Source organism: Esox lucius, chromosome 7 (assembly GCF_011004845.1).
Source record: "Esox lucius isolate fEsoLuc1 chromosome 7, fEsoLuc1.pri, whole genome shotgun sequence".
In the NCBI taxonomy this organism is placed as follows: domain Eukaryota; kingdom Metazoa; phylum Chordata; class Actinopteri; order Esociformes; family Esocidae; genus Esox; species Esox lucius.
Window position 1 is genome coordinate 23,326,513 of NC_047575.1, and position 21,064 is coordinate 23,347,576.

General features: G+C 43.3%; 1 protein-coding gene across 1 annotated transcript in view; it reads left to right on the forward strand.

The window, feature by feature from the left end:
* Positions 1-21,064, forward strand: part of cxadr (CXADR Ig-like cell adhesion molecule) — a 52,469-nt gene that overhangs the window by 10,385 nt on the left and 21,020 nt on the right. Inside the window, exon 2 of the mRNA XM_029121257.2 lies at positions 20,618-20,787. Coding sequence (XP_028977090.1) covers positions 20,618-20,787 — 170 coding nt within the window. The remainder of the gene's footprint in view (positions 1-20,617; positions 20,788-21,064) is intronic.

The window sequence follows — 21,064 nt, forward strand, 5'->3', positions numbered from 1 at the left end:
CCATCCAGGTCAGTCACTGGCTGGAGAAAGGGGACATTGGCCCAGTGGGATTGGCTGTGTTATGTAGTGGTTAGGCATAACCTGTGTATGTAGTTGGAACTTCATGACTTTGACTGCATGGGTGTGTTTTTGTTAAAAGTAATTAAGGGGTGGATTATGATGTAGCAATTCCGTTCCTCCACGCTTCTCAGTGGTGTTGAGACTTTTGCAGGTGTGTAAAGCGTTTTATAGGTGTGGCTGCCTGCGTGCCTTGAAGGAATGTCTTTCAGCTGTTGAAAACCCTTGCATTTAATGGCCGACATATTTCTCATTGTGTTTTTATTCCGTAGAATTTAAAAGCCATGTTTTTAAATTTGGTGTACTTTGAATTAGAACTTGGTCAACAGGCCATCTAGGATCAATAGAGAGAATGGTTTCAGAATAGTTATTATAAATCATAGAAAAAGTAGTTTTATTTGAGAAGGCCTGTAGCCCAACTTGAATCCACTGTCAGTGAATCGGGTGTTGCGGCATGTGTTGGCTAAAGTTACAGACTGCCTTTTATTTTATTACATTCAATAGTATCATAATTTGTTGTCAGCAACTACCTCACAACCATGACAAAGCTAATTAAGGTGCCAAGACAACTTTCATTAGCCCAAATCAAATATGCAATATAGACTACAAACTAAAAGTAAATTGTCTAGTACTTTTGTGTTATAAGGCCTGCTGACAGTCAATACACCCTGTGGCTAATATTTAACATAAGGAATATTACAGTGAAAGTTGGGACCTATAATTACAACATTGGAGAGTGCCCAAAGGTTATATTTGCAAATAAGTTATTTGCGCAACAATTTGCTCTTCTAGGTTTCATTCCTTCAAGATATCTTTGCAATTAAAATTTGTCATAGGTAGTTTCATTAACATGACTGTGAAAAGTAAATGCATTGATAGCGTGTTGTTACATTTTGCTACCATATGAACTTCGCATTTGTCTCGTGATCAAAGCATGAACATCTAAAATGTATATAAAATTTTATTCGCTATGCAATCTTTCGCTCAATTAGCTGATTCTATGAAAATCTATTTCAAAATTACAGTGCATGCGTGATTCTGTTATTTTAGTTTTATGTACATATGTAGATATTCCATTTGCAACTGGCTTATTTGTGCAAACTTACAATTAATTTTTTCAGACAATGATGCTGTAATGATAGGAAAGTTAAGTCAATTATTTATATTTAACTTGTGTCAATGTTGTCCCTTGGAGACTAGTGAAAGGCACACATTGTATGTACATGTGTTCTGCAGGTATTACATGCTGTGACATTACTATCACCATACTTACTGAGCCTTAATATATTATGACTGCCTCTGGGTGGCCTGCTGCCTTACATGCTACTGTGGGTCTTAGGCTCCTTTATGGAGCAGCTGCTAGTGTGTTAATGGATACCATGTATAATTTATAATCGCACTGAGCTGGCTGTGTCTCTTCCTGAGTAATGTTGTAAAGATACCAGAATTTGAATATCACGACACGTGATTCCAATGCAACAACATGGCAAAAAAAAATCAATCACAGAATCACACTCATCCAGAGGACAAACGAAGCTGCATATTTGTTTTCTTTCAGTTTAATATCATACCATTTCTTTATGTATACATTAAAGGACATTCTGGGCTTTTTGCAGTGAGGCTGTTCTGTACTTCCTCAGTCAGACAGATTTGTAAATACGGTTTTCCCGTTTTAAGTTAGTTAATTAATTGTGTAGCTTATGTCGGGGCTGGTGCCTGTATGCCGGGAAACAAATTTTCTCATTTGGTATCACGGTTGGGATTCAAGTAGTTGCAGTCACAGCGCAGTTTATTCCAGTAACATGGCCATTGTTTCCGGAATAAGGCCAACGATAGCATGATAGCAGGTGTTATATGTATTTTACATACTCATAACACGGTTTACAAAATGCGTGTTATATGTATGTGTTAGCCAACATTTCCGTAGATCTTCTGGGATGTCTTACAGTTAAATTATATTTTGTAGTACAGTGTTAAAACCGCTTATGTTTACTGCATTCTCTACCTGCTTCGTTGTTTAAACAGTCATATAGCCTAGTATGTAAATAGTAACCTGGTAACCAACCTACCTGTGATAAGATCCTCTGTCTGCTTTTCTAGTTTACCTCAGACACTTTCCCTAGGATTATGTGCTTTCCAGACTAACACATAAAGCTCTCTAATCATTGGGTTTGTCTGTCTGTTGGCCCACTCACGGCTTTGCCCTTTTAGATATCATTAGACTTATAGTAACCTTGTCTCTGACTGGGGGTGTTGTGCTCTGTGCAGTCAGTGTTAAAACAAGGCACCACTATGTGCCGTATTTCTTCCGTCAGTTGTTCATACTGAGATGTAAAATGTCAAGGATAATATCAGTGACCTTGCAGTTTATCCAGTGGCAACCAAAGCGTGGTTATTTCTTACAATATTTTATCGTTACATATTGCACAGTGCAGAATCAAAGTACATTTATTATTTTGAACACAGTGACAGAAACAACAGTGAGTGAGGGCAGAGGAAAACTATTTAAAACTTAGACACTGGACGTGTGGCACTCACTGGTGTCAGTTCTCATTTGTTAGTGTAAATCACAAAATAGCATTGCAACATTTAAGAAGCAATTCAAGCCGGATGTTATGCTCACTGCTTTCCTTTTGTGTATTTAAATCTTTAACAGTGCTTGAGCCACAGACATTGGACCTGTAAGGGTTGAAATTGCGTGAACGGTAACCCATTCACCAGTCATACCCTGGGAACCTGTGCTCTCTTCAGGCTTTGTTGTTCTCCAGCTTTGCGGACCATTTACAGCATTTATCTCTGCCGTCCAGACTAGCTCCTCTTTTATATCAGTCTGACAAAGCAACATACAAATAAACACAGCCTCAGACTTGAAATGTAATGGCAGTGTTGTGAAGTGAGCAGTGTGGATAGAAATTAGTTTGTTGAACTTGAGCTATAGCTGTTTATGTATTTTTCTTCTGTTATCTGTCATTCTTTTTCTCTAAAGGCCTTTTCCCACTGCATTGTTCTAAGCCCTGTGCTGTATTAGCCCCAGGCTAAGACTGGCCCCAGGTTAGCTTAGCCTGTGTTCACACGTGCTTGTTAACCCTGGGCTAAGGTTTAACCCTAGGCTAAGTATTTACACTGGTATTCCTAAGCCCTGGGCTAACAAACAAATGGGACACAATACCATTTTACATTATATGATAAGCTACAAATATTACGTTCTCTGGTATGTGTATAAAGTTACAGTACATCACAGACATGCGGTCACTGTTACGCTACCATAATTCAATGAACGACTTCATGAAGTCGGTTGATCAAGATGCCCATCGTGTCGGTATTTGCTTTGACAACTTTGTTAAAACTACGCAAAGAGAATTTTATTTTTTTGTCAACCGTCATTCTTTCGACATATTTGCTATATTTACGTCTAAAGAAAGCTGCAATAACTACTTCGCAAAGATTTATCAGGTACAATAAAACAACAAAACAGAAATATGGAGCTATTGGTAACGGCATGTGTCAAAAACGTATGTAAATAAAGAGAAAGGGCAGGTTTGTGTTTATTAGGCTGGTTATTTTGTCACTGTTTCTGGGGCTAGCCCTAGAATGTTGGTGCTAACCCTGCTCCAGATCAGGGCCATCTAGCCCTAGGCTATGTGTGGTGCTAGACCGTTTAAAATATGCAAGTGTGAATATCTATTCTGACCATACATTTAAAAATTATGCAAGGCATATTCCTTTTCAGTGGAAATTGAAAAAATTGTTGGGTTTCTATTTAAAGTGATTGCCCCGCAAATATATTTACCCCGATCAGCCTGTTGTCCTATAATTGTATTTGAGGCAAAAGCTTGAAATGGACAAGTTTTCCTCATACCACACCCTAATACTCCAATCTCAAACACAGTTTAAAAAGCTATGCAGGTTGTTGTCAGTGGTCCTATTAAACCAACTTAACTGCCTATTTAGGTAATATTTCTGTCTATATTGTGTATATTTCCATGTAATCTTTGTTACCTTCACTGACTTTTGTTGAATGCTGTCAGTGCTCTGTCATTGTAGTGCCAGTTTTTCATAGGTAATATATAAAAAGCATGTTGGCTACTCATCACACAGTTCCTTCCTGGTCTGTTCAAGCAGTAGAGAATTGTACACTATTGTAGTCTAGTGCCCTGATCTTCCAACTTTACAAAAGGTTGACTGGATGGCCAAAATGTATTTTCTTTTGTTAAAAATATTTTCCTAACCCTAAAATGATGTACCAAATCTAAGTGGTTTTTAATTTACCAATTTGTGGTTAAAAGGAGACTACTTCTCTGCCTATGTTCTAGTGAAAGACTCCAGGACTTCATTGGTTGAATTAAATGTATTCATGCTCTTAGCACCAACTGCTAAGTGTACAGGAATGTGCGCAGGTAAAGCGTATGTTAACTGAGTTTGAAGCAGGCCTTAATGAATAGGACAGACTAGGCATGGCGTCAGGGGGATGGGGAGAGAAGTGGTACCTTCTGGCTTTCTCGTCATGTTCAGGTAGAGAATGAAAGCTAGCGGAGGGATGAATTTACCCAGTGGTCTCAGCTTAGCTGTAATCGTAACTGACAGACTCTGTGGCTCTATCTGAAGGGCCAGAACACTCAGGTGTATTTAGTCCACCTGGCTGGCTGCTGCTGCCTTTGTGAGTCATCTGACTGGGGATACTGTAGTAGTCAACAGGGAGCTCAGGTTTCCCCGTCTGTGAAGAGAGAAAATGGGATGCTGCTTGAGTCAAAGGAGTATTATCAGCTTGGCATTCAGCAGGACTGTTATCCTTTGAAAAAGACCTTATCTTGATGTCCTGCTGCATGCCTTACAGAGGACAGGAAGAGGGGGGAGTCCAGGACCACTAAGCATATACTCTCTATAGGGGGTAGAGACATGATGAGTAGGCTTTACGAAGGGATCTTTCAAATCAGTTTTTCCCCCTGATATTGATATTTATGGGTCACACTTTATCAATACACCATTTTTGGCCCCAGCGTTGAAAATCAAATCTTTTGACGTTAATTATCTAGGGCTCCTCAGTCCAGGACTACCTGCCTAGTCTGGGTGAAGTAAACTCTCCTTGATTTTGATGTCCTTGTAGGGATTTTTGGTCCCCACCAATATAGTCAAACTTGCGCGCACACACACACACACACACACACACACATGCTGTTGTGAATATGTCCAGAGGACCTCAATGCAACCTGGGGTGTGGACCTGTATTTAGACTGAACCTGGGAGGGGGGTGTACATAAGCAAGAGACTGACACGGCCTGCTCCTGGCCAAACCAGCCGACAGGAAGGCATCTTCCTGTGTGCTGTAAAATATGTGTAGAATGAATTATGTTAGTAGTTTAATCAGCATGAAATATGCAATTTTATTAAATTTTATAACATTAATCAATTGGGATTTCCGTTGCCTGAAATCCAATACCATAATATAATAAAATAATAATGTGCGTGTTGACCGTTACATCCGTTATTTCCATAAGCTTCCTCTCAACTGTCTGCAGATAACCTAGGGCTCGGCCCTTTCAGTGTTTGGCCACCAGCCTTTACGGTTTTGTCTGTGTTGACTTTCTTATAACCCTGGACTTGAGTCACATTGTAGCTTCTTGTGGACTTGTGTTTTAGTGCAACCTGAAAGCCCTGTTGAAGTATGTGTAATCTAGACCCACTGAGACGTGCCAGCAGTGGTCCTCATCTACGGTGTTAGTGCTTGGTGTACAAGGTAGAAACAAATAAAACTGCCCTGCCCTGCTGAAATGGGCCTGATGCAATCTAGCATATTAGTTTTTGCTGCTCTGCTAGGGGAAGATGGGTAAATGAGTTTGGCTAGTTTCAGATACGGCTGCCCTGTGTCTGTTCAGCTGAGATGTCAGAGGCTGAGCCGAGGAAATGTTTCATGCCAGCCAGCCCATCGGTCTGTCCCCTTTTCATAAACTCCCATTACTAATGAGTTTGAGAACTGGGCTTGTTAGTGCTAGCGAGGACTTTTAATCCTTAATTGAGCCCTGCGTTTCAAGGGAGAATGTTCTGGTATGATATTCACGCTTCGTCAGCCTAAGCTGGCTACTTCTGATGTCCTGCTTCCTTCCAGCATCATTAAAGACAGTCATGAGAACAGTTTTTCGGTTTTGCATTTCAAATATTTGTATTAAGCATGCATAGATATAAACAGACAGTGAATGACACAGAAATTGTGCCTTTTTTCATTTGTGTACAAACGATGAATGAAATGAAGCCCAAACTACATTAATAAATATGTTGGAGGTTTATTCACCTCCTTCAGCAGTATTGCTCTTGGTCAATGACAATGCCCTCACGATTAAAGACGCTTCTTGCTGAATGCTGATCCAAGCCGAATGGTGACTCCTGTAGTATGTCTTGTCAATCTACTTTAATGTTGACTGAAAATGGACATTTGCTGTGTCATTCCTTGCGACGCTTAGGGGGCAGGTTGTCACTTGTCACAAATCTGCAACAAGAATCCAAGTTATTGTTGAGCAGTAGTAACTAGTGGTAACAGGCTGTTGTGAAACAATAGAATAGGTCACCATCCAGCCCTGTGCGCTTCACAACATGATGTTCTATTGTTAGTTGCTCTGGGAGTGAAAACTTGCAGGCAGCATTTTAACCTGCAAAGTGGGATCACACCGGAAACTATGTAGGAAACAGGCAAGCTACTATTCCCCTTGGGAATGGGAGTGCGATCAACAAGAGTATTGGATTGCCAGAAAGTATCTGCTGCTCCACACATCCAGATCTATAAACACAAGGTAGGTTGACTCCTTAAGGCCTGGACAAAGGCTAAAAGGATGGGGGCTGGGAGCGGATGTTGGGGGCTGGGAGCGGATGTTGGGGGCTGGGGGCAGGATGGGGGATCATGATGGGGGCAGGATGGGGCTGAAGTTGTGGGATGAGACCATGGTGTGGAGTGGAACTAACCAGGGCCCAATGAAGGACTACAGAATTTCAGTGATCTTCGACGGGTACAGTGGGGAGAACAAGTATTGGATACACTGCCGATTTTGCAGGTTTTCCTACTTACAAAGCATGTAGAGGTCTGTAATTCTTATCATAGGTTCACTTGAACTGTCAGAGACGGAATCTAAAACAGAAATCCAGAAAATCACATTGTATGATTTTTAAATGGTCATAAATTACATTTAGCCACGTCTTAAATTTATATGCTCGACCATTCATTTGTTCTTCCATCAAAATGCGCTGGCGGCGGCAATGGCATTCATTGGTTTCACCTGTTGTAGTTCTGTCTGAGGAATCTAAGTGGTATCACAGCGTCCCAGAACTACAAGGTCCATGCGGCAGGGCAGCAAACAGACTTGTCGAAAGAAACCCGAACATACTGTATCATACAGAGTCACTGCTTAGTTTAACTGAAATCATCCTTGCTCTCATAATGGGAAAATGTACCTTTAATGATCTATGGCTCGAAGACGTAGCATTTAGTAGTTGACTCAAGCCCGTCGCAAACAATCGTTATCAAGCCTATTGCACTCTGCGTAAGAAGGCGTTGGAGCTGTCTAGTTTAGGCATAAAAGCCTTGAAGTCGCATGCTAAATCGGAAAAGCATATCGTTGCTGTTAAAGGCCTGCAGCGGGTGCAGGCAATCCGTCAGTTTTTGAGAAAAAGGTTCTGGAGGAGATTACCATTAAAGGGGACGAACTGAGAAAAATGTAGATTGACACTGACTGATTGACTGACTTGTTATTTTGGAAAGTAATGCCATAAAATAATTGTTTATTTACAATATTACTTTACAATGTTACAATTATTAAGTGTTCTTCTTGATACTCAACTCGCACTCTAAAGAAATTGGAACCTTAAAATAATAAAACTTGTTACTTTTCAATTATAAAATAAAAATCACTAATAAAAAAATACTTTTGAAAGGAATTTTAATGACTGAAGTTATTTTTCGTAATTCGTGTAGGTCATAAATTCAAATCATAATGGTCATAAAAAGGTCTTAAAAAGTCATACATTTGACTGATTAAACCATGCAGAAACCCTGTATTTGCCATTCATGAATTACATTAATACAATACCTAGTGTATCAATATAGGTGACGATAACAGACTTTTACGTCAAGTGAAAGGACGAGAGAGTTGTTTTAGCCAGCGAAGTGTTGGACTATCCTGAAGAAATCCTATAACATATTTCGAAAACCCACCAGAAATAGTCGTAATATAACAGTAATCTAGTGATGGCCGTTCTTCTAGCAGCAGGATATTACGCTGGCAGTGCTAACTCAGATTTCCTTCTCAAAATAAACGCCATCATTGAACTATATAAGGCGATATGGTTAACAATCTCATCTGTCATTTTGTTTAATGTTCGTTCCAATGTGTTCTTGACTGTTGTTTTTTTACAGACTAGATTATCTATATGGCCTGCTTAATTTCAGTTATGTCTTTTATTGTCATAAGGAAAATCTGAGTGCTGCCAGCATAATATCCTGCTGCTAAAATAAAGCCAATGAAGCCTCGTTTGGCCATCACTACAGTAAAGTTTCATTTTAGGCTTCCTGTAGCTACAGAAGGTTGTAGCCAACTAAGTTTTTGTCTATTCTGAACAAATCTTCTTATACCACTGGCCGTTTTAACAGCTAATTAGCCATTCGTGAAGGACATTGAGTATCTGTCAATATAGGTGACGATAACTGACTTTGTGAAAAGACGAGAGAAATCGTGTAGGCAGCGAAGTGGTTGTCTATCCTGAATAAATCCTAATATCCACCAGAACTGTTTTATTTAGGCTTCCTATTACATAGCTGCATAGGGTTGTAGCCAGCGAAGTTTTTGTCTGTCCTGAACCTCTGGCATAGTGTGTTTAGACTTACGGGAGTCGAACGAGGGACCTCTTGTTCCGTAGAGCCTGCGTCTCTAACCACTACGCTATTTCAGTCAGTCAGTCCCTTCCTTCCTGGCCGGCTCCGCTTACGCGGTCCAGCAAAGAAAAAAAGTGATCAGAATTATAAAGTGTTTTTTTGTAAGGTTGCTTTTGCGGTGGAGATGGTGGTACAGCGGAAGAGAAGGCATAGGCTAATGGTCGATGACCCTATAGACCAGTGGGCAGATGCCAAGGGGTAGAGTTCCCTGTTCCCAGAGGGTGTGAACATTTACAACCTCATAACGTTTACAGCCTGTAATCTAGGGCCATTTGGTGGGTCAGTCCATTGCACTGCTTTCACATTGACATGTCCACCACTTTGGAAATATTGCTGCTATACAGTAATTGATTGGATATGTAGGCTATAGAGCTTTTCTAGACACACAAATTGATTTACATAGATGGGGTGAAGCTCACCTCATCCTCTAACAGTGTTTAACACGGCTGATGCACAGCAAACTGTTTGTGCCAGAACTTTCTGCCCACGTCAGACATGAGCTGGAGAGGTGAGCCATTCTATGCCAAATAGGAATGACAGGAATGATTAAGGCGCCATGCTTGGAGAGGGGCCCAGATTAGAATTTAGCTGGGTCATTGGCCCCTATTCATATATGCCATGGAACTGTTAGTGATTACAGAAAGTCGCTAGGGATATGATCATCAGACTAGAGAGTGTCTCCTACTGGCCATCCAACTGCATCTGGTCTCCCATCCAGGATGGACCAAACTTACCTTCAGAGGCATGGTAGCATGGCAGGCCTACTTGGGTTAAAATTCGACATGCATTTACAGGCTTAATGTGGATGGGAAACATCACTCACTCCCTGTCTCCTTCCCTGCCCTTCTAATTGGTTTGGTTTGATCCCGCTAACGTTAACGGTCCATTAACTGTGATGTGCATGCAAACGTACATAAATCCTCAAGTCCTCTTCAGTTAATGTGCAGCGTTTAGTGATCTCTCCCAGGGAACTGTTTTCCCCCGATGACCAATCAGGATGATAGAATTTAGTAATTACTCAGGTAGCCATCTCATCTGATTGGATAAAACACTCTGAATTCCTTGTTGGTTCTGTTTAGATCCGTCTACCTCCGTCTCCCAAGACTTGGTTTTTCTTAAATAAAGAAACATTTTGTTTCCAGACACCTCTGGATGCATTCCGCATATCCTCTCCTTTGTGTGACATCCTCTTGGCCGTTACAGGCTGTTGTCTGTATTTGTTTCCCATGAAGGTGTTATCGTGCTTTCAAGGCTCTCTGGGTTGCTGGCCTTCAGCCTATCAGCTGGTCTCCAGAGCCTGCCTCCCTGTGTGCTTTCCCCAGCCAGCACAAACTGTCCCTTAGGGGGTTGGGTCCACTGAGAATGCACGGGAGTGGGGGGGGGGGGGGCATCAGCGGGGACAGTTATCTGTCTGTCCTGGGTGCTTAGATAAATGACCAGTCATTTTGAAAGGCTGGTGATTGGAGAGGGGAAGTGGGGAGAGGTGGGGTGGGGGTGGTTGCAGTGCTCTGTCTCCAGAACACAGGCAGAGACTTAGACAAGCAGCAGCTGTTGAAAGTCCACAACTCTGACACCTTGGAAGATGATGCAGAGCAGCCTATAAATAAGCACTTCTGCCTCCCAAGGCCGTGGTCTGAGTGAGCCAATGAAATCAGGGCTCAAGTCCTTTTGCCTTTCATTAACGGATGATTAAGGAATAAGGTTTGTTTGTGTCTGTGTGTCATGTTTTTTCTTTTTCTTTGCTTATTCACTCAGCATATGACGTCATTCATGTCCAATTAGCATTTTCCCCTTTAACAAGAAAAACAAGCAAATGTATTCTTAAGCTGAGTAGGCTACCTACAGCTGTGCCCTTTAACAGAGATGAACTGGTGTCTCATCAGCTGCTGATAATACAAGCCGGCTCCTTGGTAGGCTTGGACAAGGCTGTCACAGCTGTGGTTGGTGTAGTTATGATGTCGCGCCCTGTAACTTCACCTTGGAAGAAACTGCTGCTGCTTCTTTTTTAGTGTTGTTGAACAAGTTGTGAGGTGTATTGTAGAAATTGGTGGGGTACGGCATTTAATGGCTATAAAGGTTCATGATAACTGCTGGATGTTGTATGCTTATGTGCTTTCAAGACAGTTTGAAAAGATTTACATTGTTCTGGCTATTGTAGGTTTAGAAAACATGAATATAGCGTTTCCTAGTCATACTGCAATATCTGGAGAAAATCTACTGATTGGTGAACTAAATCATTATCTGTTGATTCAAAGTCTGCTAGCATGCTCTCATCACGCTTTACACTTCTGTAGAATGTTTTCCCAAATCACATCCCTGAATTTCGTCCAAACAGCCTTCAGGTCATTTCGCTCTGAATTGATGACTGCCCCATATGGGTAAATGGCTAGCCGAGCTTTCAGGCTGCATTATAGCTCATTGTGTATGGTTCAACCACCATCCAGCTAACCGGACTCTTGCTCTCTACTCCACAAAACCATCCACAGCCTGCTCACTCTGAATGTATGCAGATTGGCTCCACTGTCTAGGGAGCTAGTTGGTGGAGCACATCTTTCCTTTTCTAAAAGCTCTGTTGCCACATAATCCTGTCCATAATACGCAGGCCAGGTGACAAAATTGACCAACTTTGCTACGTTCCCAGGAAGGTCAAAGAGCCGAGCGTTAATGAAAGGGAAGCGCGTTATCAGGCGTTTGGCCTCAGGTGGACGTTTTCTAATGACAATCCACCGGAGTTTAATCCCACCAGTGCAGAGCAGCTCATCAGACTGTCGGCCCACCCAGGGAAAATCATGTCTACCGTGCTCACTCTTCAAAAGCCCTGTCAGTGACGGGAGGTTCTCCCGTCCGCCCAGAAATAACTCTTTTAATGCCAGTTTTACATTGTTCTGTACAAGAAACGGAAGTGCAGGGTCTTTCTCTGAAACAACAAGCTCATTAAAATGCTCAGGCGGTGTTTTGCTGTCGCAGCATGAGGCTCAGGATGCAGGCCGTCAAACCCGTTCTTTAAACACACACTGTTGTCAGTCTTTTTTCCAAACAGGAATCGGAGCTGGCCAGTTCTCTCCAACGAAGCGAAATCATTTTCTCTTGGTTTCTGGTGTAAATGGACCGAGACGTGTTCATCTATGTAAGGATCCATCTCAGCCAGGGTTTACATTAGTTGGACTTTTGTGAGACCTCTATGATCTGTTGCCAATCCCTCACTCTTACAATAAGATGTCAGCGAGTGTTTGGTTATGTGACTGAGCATAGCGCCAGATTGAAAAGCGGCACATTCCGGCAGCAACTCCGCGTACAACTCTGAAATGTCGAAGGCGAAGCAGACGACAAAGATAGTTGTCCATAAAAATAATTGCGATCTGGCTTAAATTATTTCGATCAGGCAATTATGTAATAATTGCGGCAGCCCTAGGTGTAGCCTTATATCGGGGGTCGACAAACCGCGGCTCTTAAGCGCCGCGCTAGTGGCTCCCTGGAGCTTTTTCAAAAATATGAACATATAATAATAATTTGTTTTAATATAATTTCTGTATGATTATAAATTAATAAACATTCTTAAAGTTTTTCAACTTTAAGAAGTAGGCTACAAAGATACATTTAAGAAGTGGATTGCATCTCCAAACTCCACTACTGCTGCTAGTTTTGTTGCAACCCGGGAGATAATAGAGCGTATTATTGAGGATTGAAGAGGACTGCATTTTATTTCCATGGGGAGGTCTGAAATTACAGGAGGCCTATGCACGTTGCACATTTTGTTGTATTTTCGAATCCTAAAGTAAAAATGACATCAAAAATCTGATTTCTTTATTGTATTTCTTTAATTTCATCAATGCAACGAAACATAATACATTAAACTTATAATGGAAGTTAAACTTAAAGCGCCATCGTACAGCAGAGTAGTCACATGGTGCCTCATTCTGTCCAGCATGCCCTGCAGGGAAAATAAACATTTAATCATGAATGCTCACTATGTATTTGTAGCCAACTTATCATTTTGATACTAAGGGGTAATATAGACACTTACATTACCTTCATTATAAAGCTTATATAAGGCGTTTAATCTTTTGCGGCTCCAGGCAGATATATTTTTGGTCCAATATGGCTCTTTCAACATTTTGGGTTGCCGACCCCTGCCTTATATGCTCAGTTTGCAAATATTGTGAAGTTAATTTTGCTGACTAATTAAAATACAAAAAAATTGTTTGTTCCTTTGCTGTTTAAATATAGGCTTATTATATGGATAATTTAAAACATATGTCCGGTAGCTGTTTTATATGGCTGGAATTGTCGAATGCTAATAGCCATATCTCAGCATTAGTAGATACATCTCAACAACTGGGTAAATACTTCGAAACCCTCTTACCCTGCCAGACCTGCTGTAATTCTCTGACTCTTATTTACACTGATGTTAGTCCCTGGAGTCTGAAATGGCCTCCTCCGTGAGACCTATGACCTGCCTAGAAGAAACACACCCACACACTTTGAGGCTCTTTGTGGTCAAAAGGCAAGTTGACAAAGAGGCTTATGGTCTTCAGTTGCCCCAGCCAGCCATGCTGCTGAGCCGATGGTTGTTCGTAGAGGGTCTTTAGCTTGGCTAGCAGAGCCAGGACCTGCTTAGATCATCATTGGGTTTTAGCCGTTAGGGTCTGTTGGGTCCAGTGTTGTTGCTGCCGCTCTTAATGCTCATCTTCCTGTTCTAAGACCTCAGGATTGGTTGAATGACTTACAGAGAGCAACCAAAGCCATATGGGAATTCTGTGAGCAGGTGTGACCGAGTATGACTGTGCTGGTAGAATCTGTTCTACGGTGACAACATGCCTCCTCAAACATCACACAGCCATTGGCGTGTTCTCTCTGTGTTGTAACCTAGCAGCATGTAGACACAGACACACCACGTCTTTTAACATGCCTGAGAAAACATACATTGTTCCTCCCCTGACAATAACACTCAAACCGGTTGTTTTTGAAGGGCAGCTGACTCAGTCCGAATGAAAGGCGTTGCGCTCATTGGAGTCCAGCTGATGACTGACCTGACTTCACCACAAACCGTTTAAACCTCTGAGCAACATGTCATCCCCTTCTTTCACAAATCCCCATTCTCCATTCCTCCGCTGAGCCTTTCTGTCTGTTCACCTTCCCCCTCCCCCACTCCTTCTCCTGCTCTGAAGTGCTGGAACGGTGGCAGCATTCTCAGCAGGATCTGTTGCCAGGAGACAGGGTTTTCTCCCAATTGTGTTGTGACAAAGGGGGTCTACAGTCGCCAGGACTGGGGAGAGTTGGGGGCCCTGGGGACCCACACTCCACAATCAGGGGTGTTGGTGGGAGGGCTGGGAGGGGTTATGTGCTGGAGTTAGGGCAGCTTTGACACACATTCCCATCAGCCAGTGTTGGTCGCCGGGTAACCGTAGTGGGATGTGCTATCAGACAGTCTTTGAAGTGCTTTTTAATTAGCTAGCCAGTAGACCTACACTTTCTACCGTCATTTACCTTTTATACCAACTAACACTGCAAAAAGAGGCAGGGAGACCAGTACCCAAGGAAGGAGAGTTCTCTGCCTGCATGTCTGTCTGTCTGAATCCATGTACCTGCATTAACCAGCAGGTTCATGTTCAGGGTGGAGCTTTTCCAGATCCCATAATAATGGGTTTGCCTTTTCAGTTGGACCATTTCCAGAAACCAGGTTGATGGTGCTCTGGATAGAAACGAAAGGACATTCGATAATAATGATTCAGCTTGATGGAAGGTATTATGGCTGGAGACTGAAGGACTTCCCATTATACATTAACCGGGTTGACCGTAGTCTGGCTGGAGACTGAAGGACATGCCATTATACTATAACCGGGTTGACCGTAGTCTGGCTGGAGACTGAAGGACATGCCATTATACTATAACCGGGTTGACCGTAGTCTGGCTGGAGACTGAAGGACTTCCCATTATACTATAACCGGGTTGACCGTAGTCTGGCTGGAGACTGAAGGACTTCCCATTATACTATAACCGGGTTGACCGTAGTCTGGCTGGAGACTGAAGGACATGCCATTATACTATAACCATTATACTATAACCAGGTTGACCGTAGTCTGGCTGGAGACTGAAGGACTTCTCATTATACTATAACCAGGTTGACCGTAGTCTGGCTGGAGACTGAAGGACATGCCATTATACTATAACCAGGTTGACCGTAGTCTGGCTGGAGACTGAAGGACTTCCCATTATACTATAACCGGGTTGACCGTAGTCTGGCTGGAGACTGAAGGACATGCCATTATACTATAACCATTATGCTATAACCGGGTTGACCGTAGTCTGGCTGGAGACTGAAGGACATGCCATTATACTATAACCGGGTTGACCGTAGTCTGGCTGGAGACTGAAGGACATGCCATTATACTATAACCATTATACTATAACCGGGTTGACCGTAGTCTGGCTGGAGACTGAAGGACATGCCATTATACTATAACCGGGTTGACCGTAGTCTGGCTGGAGACTGAAGGACTTCCCATTATACTATAACCGGGTTGACCGTAGTCTGGCTGGAGACTGAAGGACTTCCCATTATACTATAACCGGGTTGACCGTAGTCTGGCTGGAGACTGAAGGACATGCCATTATACTATAACCATTATACTATAACCAGGTTGACCGTAGTCTGGCTGGAGACTGAAGGACTTCTCATTATACTATAACCAGGTTGACCGTAGTCTGGCTGGAGACTGAAGGACATGCCATTATACTATAACCAGGTTGACCGTAGTCTGGCTGGAGACTGAAGGACTTCCCATTATACTATAACCGGGTTGACCGTAGTCTGGCTGGAGACTGAAGGACTTCCCATTATACTATAACCGGGTTGACCGTAGTCTGGCTGGAGACTGAAGGACTTCCCATTATACTATAACCATTATACTATAACCAGGTTGACCGTAGTCTGGCTGGAGACTGAAGGACATGCCATTATACTATAACCAGGTTGACCGTAGTCTGGCTGGAGACTGAAGGACATGCCATTATACTATAACCATTATGCTATAACCGGGTTGACCGTAGTCTGGCTGGAGACTGAAGGACATGCCATTATACTATAATCGGGTTGACCGTAGTCTGGCTGGAGACTGAAGGACATGCCATTATACTATAACCATTATACTATAACCGGGTTGACCGTAGTCTGGCTGGAGACTGAAGGACATGCCATTATACTATAACCAGGTTGACCGTAGTCTGGCTGGAGACTGAAGGACTTCTCATTATACTATAACCAGGTTGACCGTAGTCTGGCTGGAGACTGAAGGACATGCCATTATACTATAACCGGGTTGACCGTAGTCTGGCTGGAGACTGAAGGACTTCCCATTATACTATAACCGGTTTGACCGTAGTCTGGCTGGAGACTGAAGGACTTCCCATTATACTATAACCGGTTTGACCGTAGTCTGGCTGGAGACTGAAGGACTTCCCATTATACTATAACCGGGTTGACCGTAGTCTGGCTGGAGACTGAAGGACTTCCCATTATACTATAACCAGGTTGACCGTAGTCTGGTTAGAGACTGAAGGACTTCCCATTATACTATAACCAGGTTGAAACATAGTCTGGCTGGAGGTTGAAGGTGGTATGGGAAAGTGTTGTATCGAGGGCATAGCGTTGACTAATTATGTTGAAATCCTATTAAATAAGAATATTCAAATTCTATGGTTGAAATTATGTTCCAGCTGTTAGAACATCCACCTTAGAACCGTTTTCTCTGGCAGCAGTGGGTCCCGGTTATATTATTTCAGGGTAGATCAGCTTAACCATTGTAAATAGAAATGATCATATTGCATTTCTTGCATCATTTCTAATCCCCCGCCTCCAGTTTAATGTCTCTAGAGATATAACTGTCAATCAAATACGCGAGCAGGACACTAGATCCTGCTGAAGCAAGCAGACAAGCAAGAAAAGGCAGCTGCTGAAGGCAGCATATAGATGAAAGATACATGTTTGGAAGGAATTGATCCCCTTGTGGATTCATGCAATTATTGATTTTGGTGATTATCACCATCTCATCCGATCACTATCTGATGGATATTTGTAGCATCCCTACTTGGTAATAAATGTTGTCTGTCTTGATACACGACATTCCAAACTGCCTTGTCTTCCCTGTGTCACACAACCTGTTCATTAGAGAAAAGGGACAGTAGTCAGTAGTGTTGTACTCTCTCAATCTGCCTGGCCCCTGCCGTGCAACTCTGCCTGGCCCCTGCCGTGCGACTCTGCCTGGCCCCTGCCGTGCGACTCTGCCTGGCCCCTGCCGTGCGACTCTGCCTGGCCCCTGCCGTGCGACTCTGCCTGGCCCCTGCCGTGCGACTCTGCCTGGCCCCTGCCGTGCGACTCTGCCTGGCCCCTGCCGTGCGACTCTGCCTGGCCCCTGCCGTGCGACTCTGCCTGGCCCCTGCCGTGCGACTCTACCTGGCCCCTGCCGTGCGACTCTACCTGGCCCCTGCCGTGCGACTCTACCTGGCCCCTGCCGTGCGACTCTACCTGGCCCCTGCCGTGCGACTCTACCTGGCCCCTGCCGTGCGACTCTACCTGGCCCCTGCCGTGCGACTCTACCTGGCCCCTGCCGTGTGAATCACTTCTGTCCTTAAACTCACCCCAGGAATGAGCTGGGTGTCTGGTCTAAAACATGCACCCAATGCAAGGTTTAATGACACGTAGTCTCTGATGTACTCCGTAGTATTGAGACAGGATTCATTCACAAAGTAGGCTACAACAGTGATGCCCAGCATGAACAGGGATCCAGTGGTCTCCCCATGTCTGAAATGTGCCATGTTTTGGCTCTGTGTAAAATAATGTTGCATTGCCTAATCTATCCGCTTCCACTTTCATTGTCTTTGTATTGTTTCCCATGTCGTGTTCCGTAGTTATTTACCATCAGCTTATCTAACAGATAATCTTTGGTAAGAGCTCATTTTTGTGCTACACAATGTGAAACCAGTATAGTCCCATTCTATTGCCAGTTTAGTAAAATTATCAAATTATTTTAGTGTGTCTCCATTACAGTAATTTGAACAGTGTATTAAATCCATGGCCATCTGGGTGTTTTATATGTACTGTTGAAATGTGGAGGATGTCCTGAATGCTTTTTCACTACCTTCATTAAAAAGGGACTAAAAGAGTGAGGCCTTAGATGTCATTAGCTTATCTTGCGTTTTTATGTGACTTACTGGCTAATAAAAACAAATGATTCCACCCCCTCCTTAATAAAATGACTCCACCCCCACCTTTATTTCCAGTGGTTTTAAGTAGAGTTCAAAGGGTGTCTGGTGGTTATGAGGTAGAGACATGAGATACACACACATTTTAATTTCAGTAACATTAACATAAAATGCTCATTTAATTTTTTATTTACTCCAGAAATGAGTTACTCTCACTGAGCCGTGAGGTGAAACATGTAGGTGCAGCGCTTGGCCCGGCCACTGACCTGGAAGGAGGATAAACACTGACCGTGTTGTTTACCTGGTAACTAACATGGCGCTCTGTGTGAAACAAGTGCTGTTTGCTGATTACGCTAGACTTGTTTTGGTGCCCGTGTGTGATGTTTTCACTTCTTCTGATTCTGTCTCTGAATCTGGAAGGACTTCCAACATCTCCGCTCCCTCCACTCTGGTTCACACTGAGTGAGACATCGTCCTTACACCTCAGGGATTATTGGTCAGAAGATTATCCCGCGCTACCTGGGAAGGTGACGTGAGGATTGCAGTTTATTTCCATTTACACTATAAAAAAAAAAATACACAATTGATGCAAATCTGGCATCCAGGCTGGAATGGAAAAAACCTCTTAGTTTGAGTGTACCGTAATGGGAAGGTTCTGACCACTGAGTGTTACACAACCCAGGGGAGAGGGGAGGAGAGAACAGAACTGGTAGAGGTTAGGGAGGTACTCCTGGTCATTAATTCCATTTAGCTGAGGTAATGTTGAATCAACTGTAAATCATAGAGAATGCTGTAATATCTTCTCAGAGCTGCCTGCCTGCGTCTCATCTGAATTCCCATAACTTGCCCGGCAGATTTACAGGAAAGCTTAAATGTGATTATATGAAGAAAGGTTCTGCCCTGTGTTTGGTTGAGAAAGGGAGAGATGCCTGTGAGTATCAACTGTTAATAAGACCAAGGCATCCTCCGGTCATCGCGTTCCCCTGGATCATTGGTTAGATTAAACTAACGTTGTGCCCAGTGACAGAACGCAAGGAAGGAACCGGTTCCCCAGCTCCATGGAATTTTTCAAAATGCCATTTTCACTTTTTGCCTGCTTTTATGTGCCTGAAAGTAATTGATGCGGCTCTCTGTCACGCAGATGCCAGGCTCTCTGTCACGCAGATGCCAGGCTCCCTGTCAGGGATGACTTGAACTGACATATGTTTCACTTTGTTTCTGTTAACTCCATTTCACCGCAGTTGTCTACTGCTCAGGGCTGTAACTGAGTCACTGTGGATACAGAACGTCTTTCAGGTCTGGTGGACATCCCAATCAGCTGCCGCCGCCATTTGGCGTTCATGGCTTTATCAATATAAATGCTTTTAAGGGTGTGATTGACAGAGCTGTGTCCTGTGGTCTCAGTTTGTCCCTCCGCTGAGGGAGTGGGGCCCAGGAGAGGATGCTTCTGGGAGTAGTGGGAGTTGTGTCTCGGTGGGAGTAGACAAACCGGTTCCAGAAGTTTCTGTCCGTCAGTGGAGCAACTGCGTTGTAGTGATGACTCATCAAATACGATGTGTTCACTTCTAAGAATGCTGGTGGGGTTTGCATTGTTTTGCCTTTTGTTGTTACCCAACCTGTCCAAACCTACCTGTTCAACCTACCTGTGCTCTGGGAACCATTTTCGGAGGAATGTGCTTGTGTTTTACTGTGCCTGTTTTCTGATCAACACACGCAGTAATGTGATGCCCCTAGACTTATAAGTGTCGGCAACAACACGAGAGTAGTCGTTTGAAGGGACGTCAGAGATGTGACATTCAGTCTGTACCACGGTGCGTGTTCTATGGAGTTTCAGCCTCCTGTCCGACTGTTAAAAGGGTTTTTCTGTGGCAGCAGCATGTGACAACACCATTCTCCTGGGACTGCTACTGTGCAGAGGCTTACAGCTCTTATTGAATAGAGAGAATCTGTAGCTCCGTTGAAGTCACCAGAAAATGTTTATTCAGTCTAAGAATAACTCTTTAAAAATACGACGCTCCGGATGAAAAATGAGCCTTAGTATGTTTCTTTACAGAGCAACCTATTCTGTCCGCTTAAAGGCTTCTTCTGCAGATGTTTTTTTTTGCCTTTTTCAACTAACATGTCACCTCGCTTTAGTGTTATTTTCTAATGTCTCTTCAATGATTAAAATCCTTCTTCCGTAATCTACAATTCAACTGTTCTTTTTCCGTAATCTACCGTTCAACACACTGTTTAATCCATAGCTGACATTGCTGTCTGCTTACCAGTGTGAACCGTGCGGTGCGGTCAGATTAAACCCTCATCTGTTTTAGCTGTAACCTCGTCGAATTATGACTCATTGTAATTCTATGAGTGGCTCGCCTGTAGGTGCTCGTGAAGAGAGTGCTGTTCAATCAGTGCGCACAATTATGTTAATGTACTTCCTCCTTCCGTGTCTGTGTTCAGGTTTGGCCCGTGGCCTGGAGATCACATCCCAGAGTGCCACGTCCATAGAGATGGCCAGCGGTCAGAGTGTCAAGCTGGACTGCCAGTTCACTCTGGGCCCTGAGGACTCTGGCCCCCTGGACATTGAATGGAGCCTGCTGGCCTCTGACAACCAGAAAGAGGACAAAGTGGTGAGTGTGTGTCACTGTGTGTTTTTAATGACGTGTGGGATGTCCATGAAAAAGGCTGATATATACAGCCGTATATCAGAAGTTATGTCAGAACAGGTTTATCCACTGCCAACAGAAGGGTTATGTCAGAAGGGTTATGTTAGGGTTGTGACAGGGTTGTGACAGGGTTGTGTCGTTGCCAGAGCCCAATCTGAACGCCTGCCCCATTTGACTGACCTACCGAGATCCCTCCCTGTGATCTGTGTCATGAACACACGTTCTGAATGCGGATTTGCTG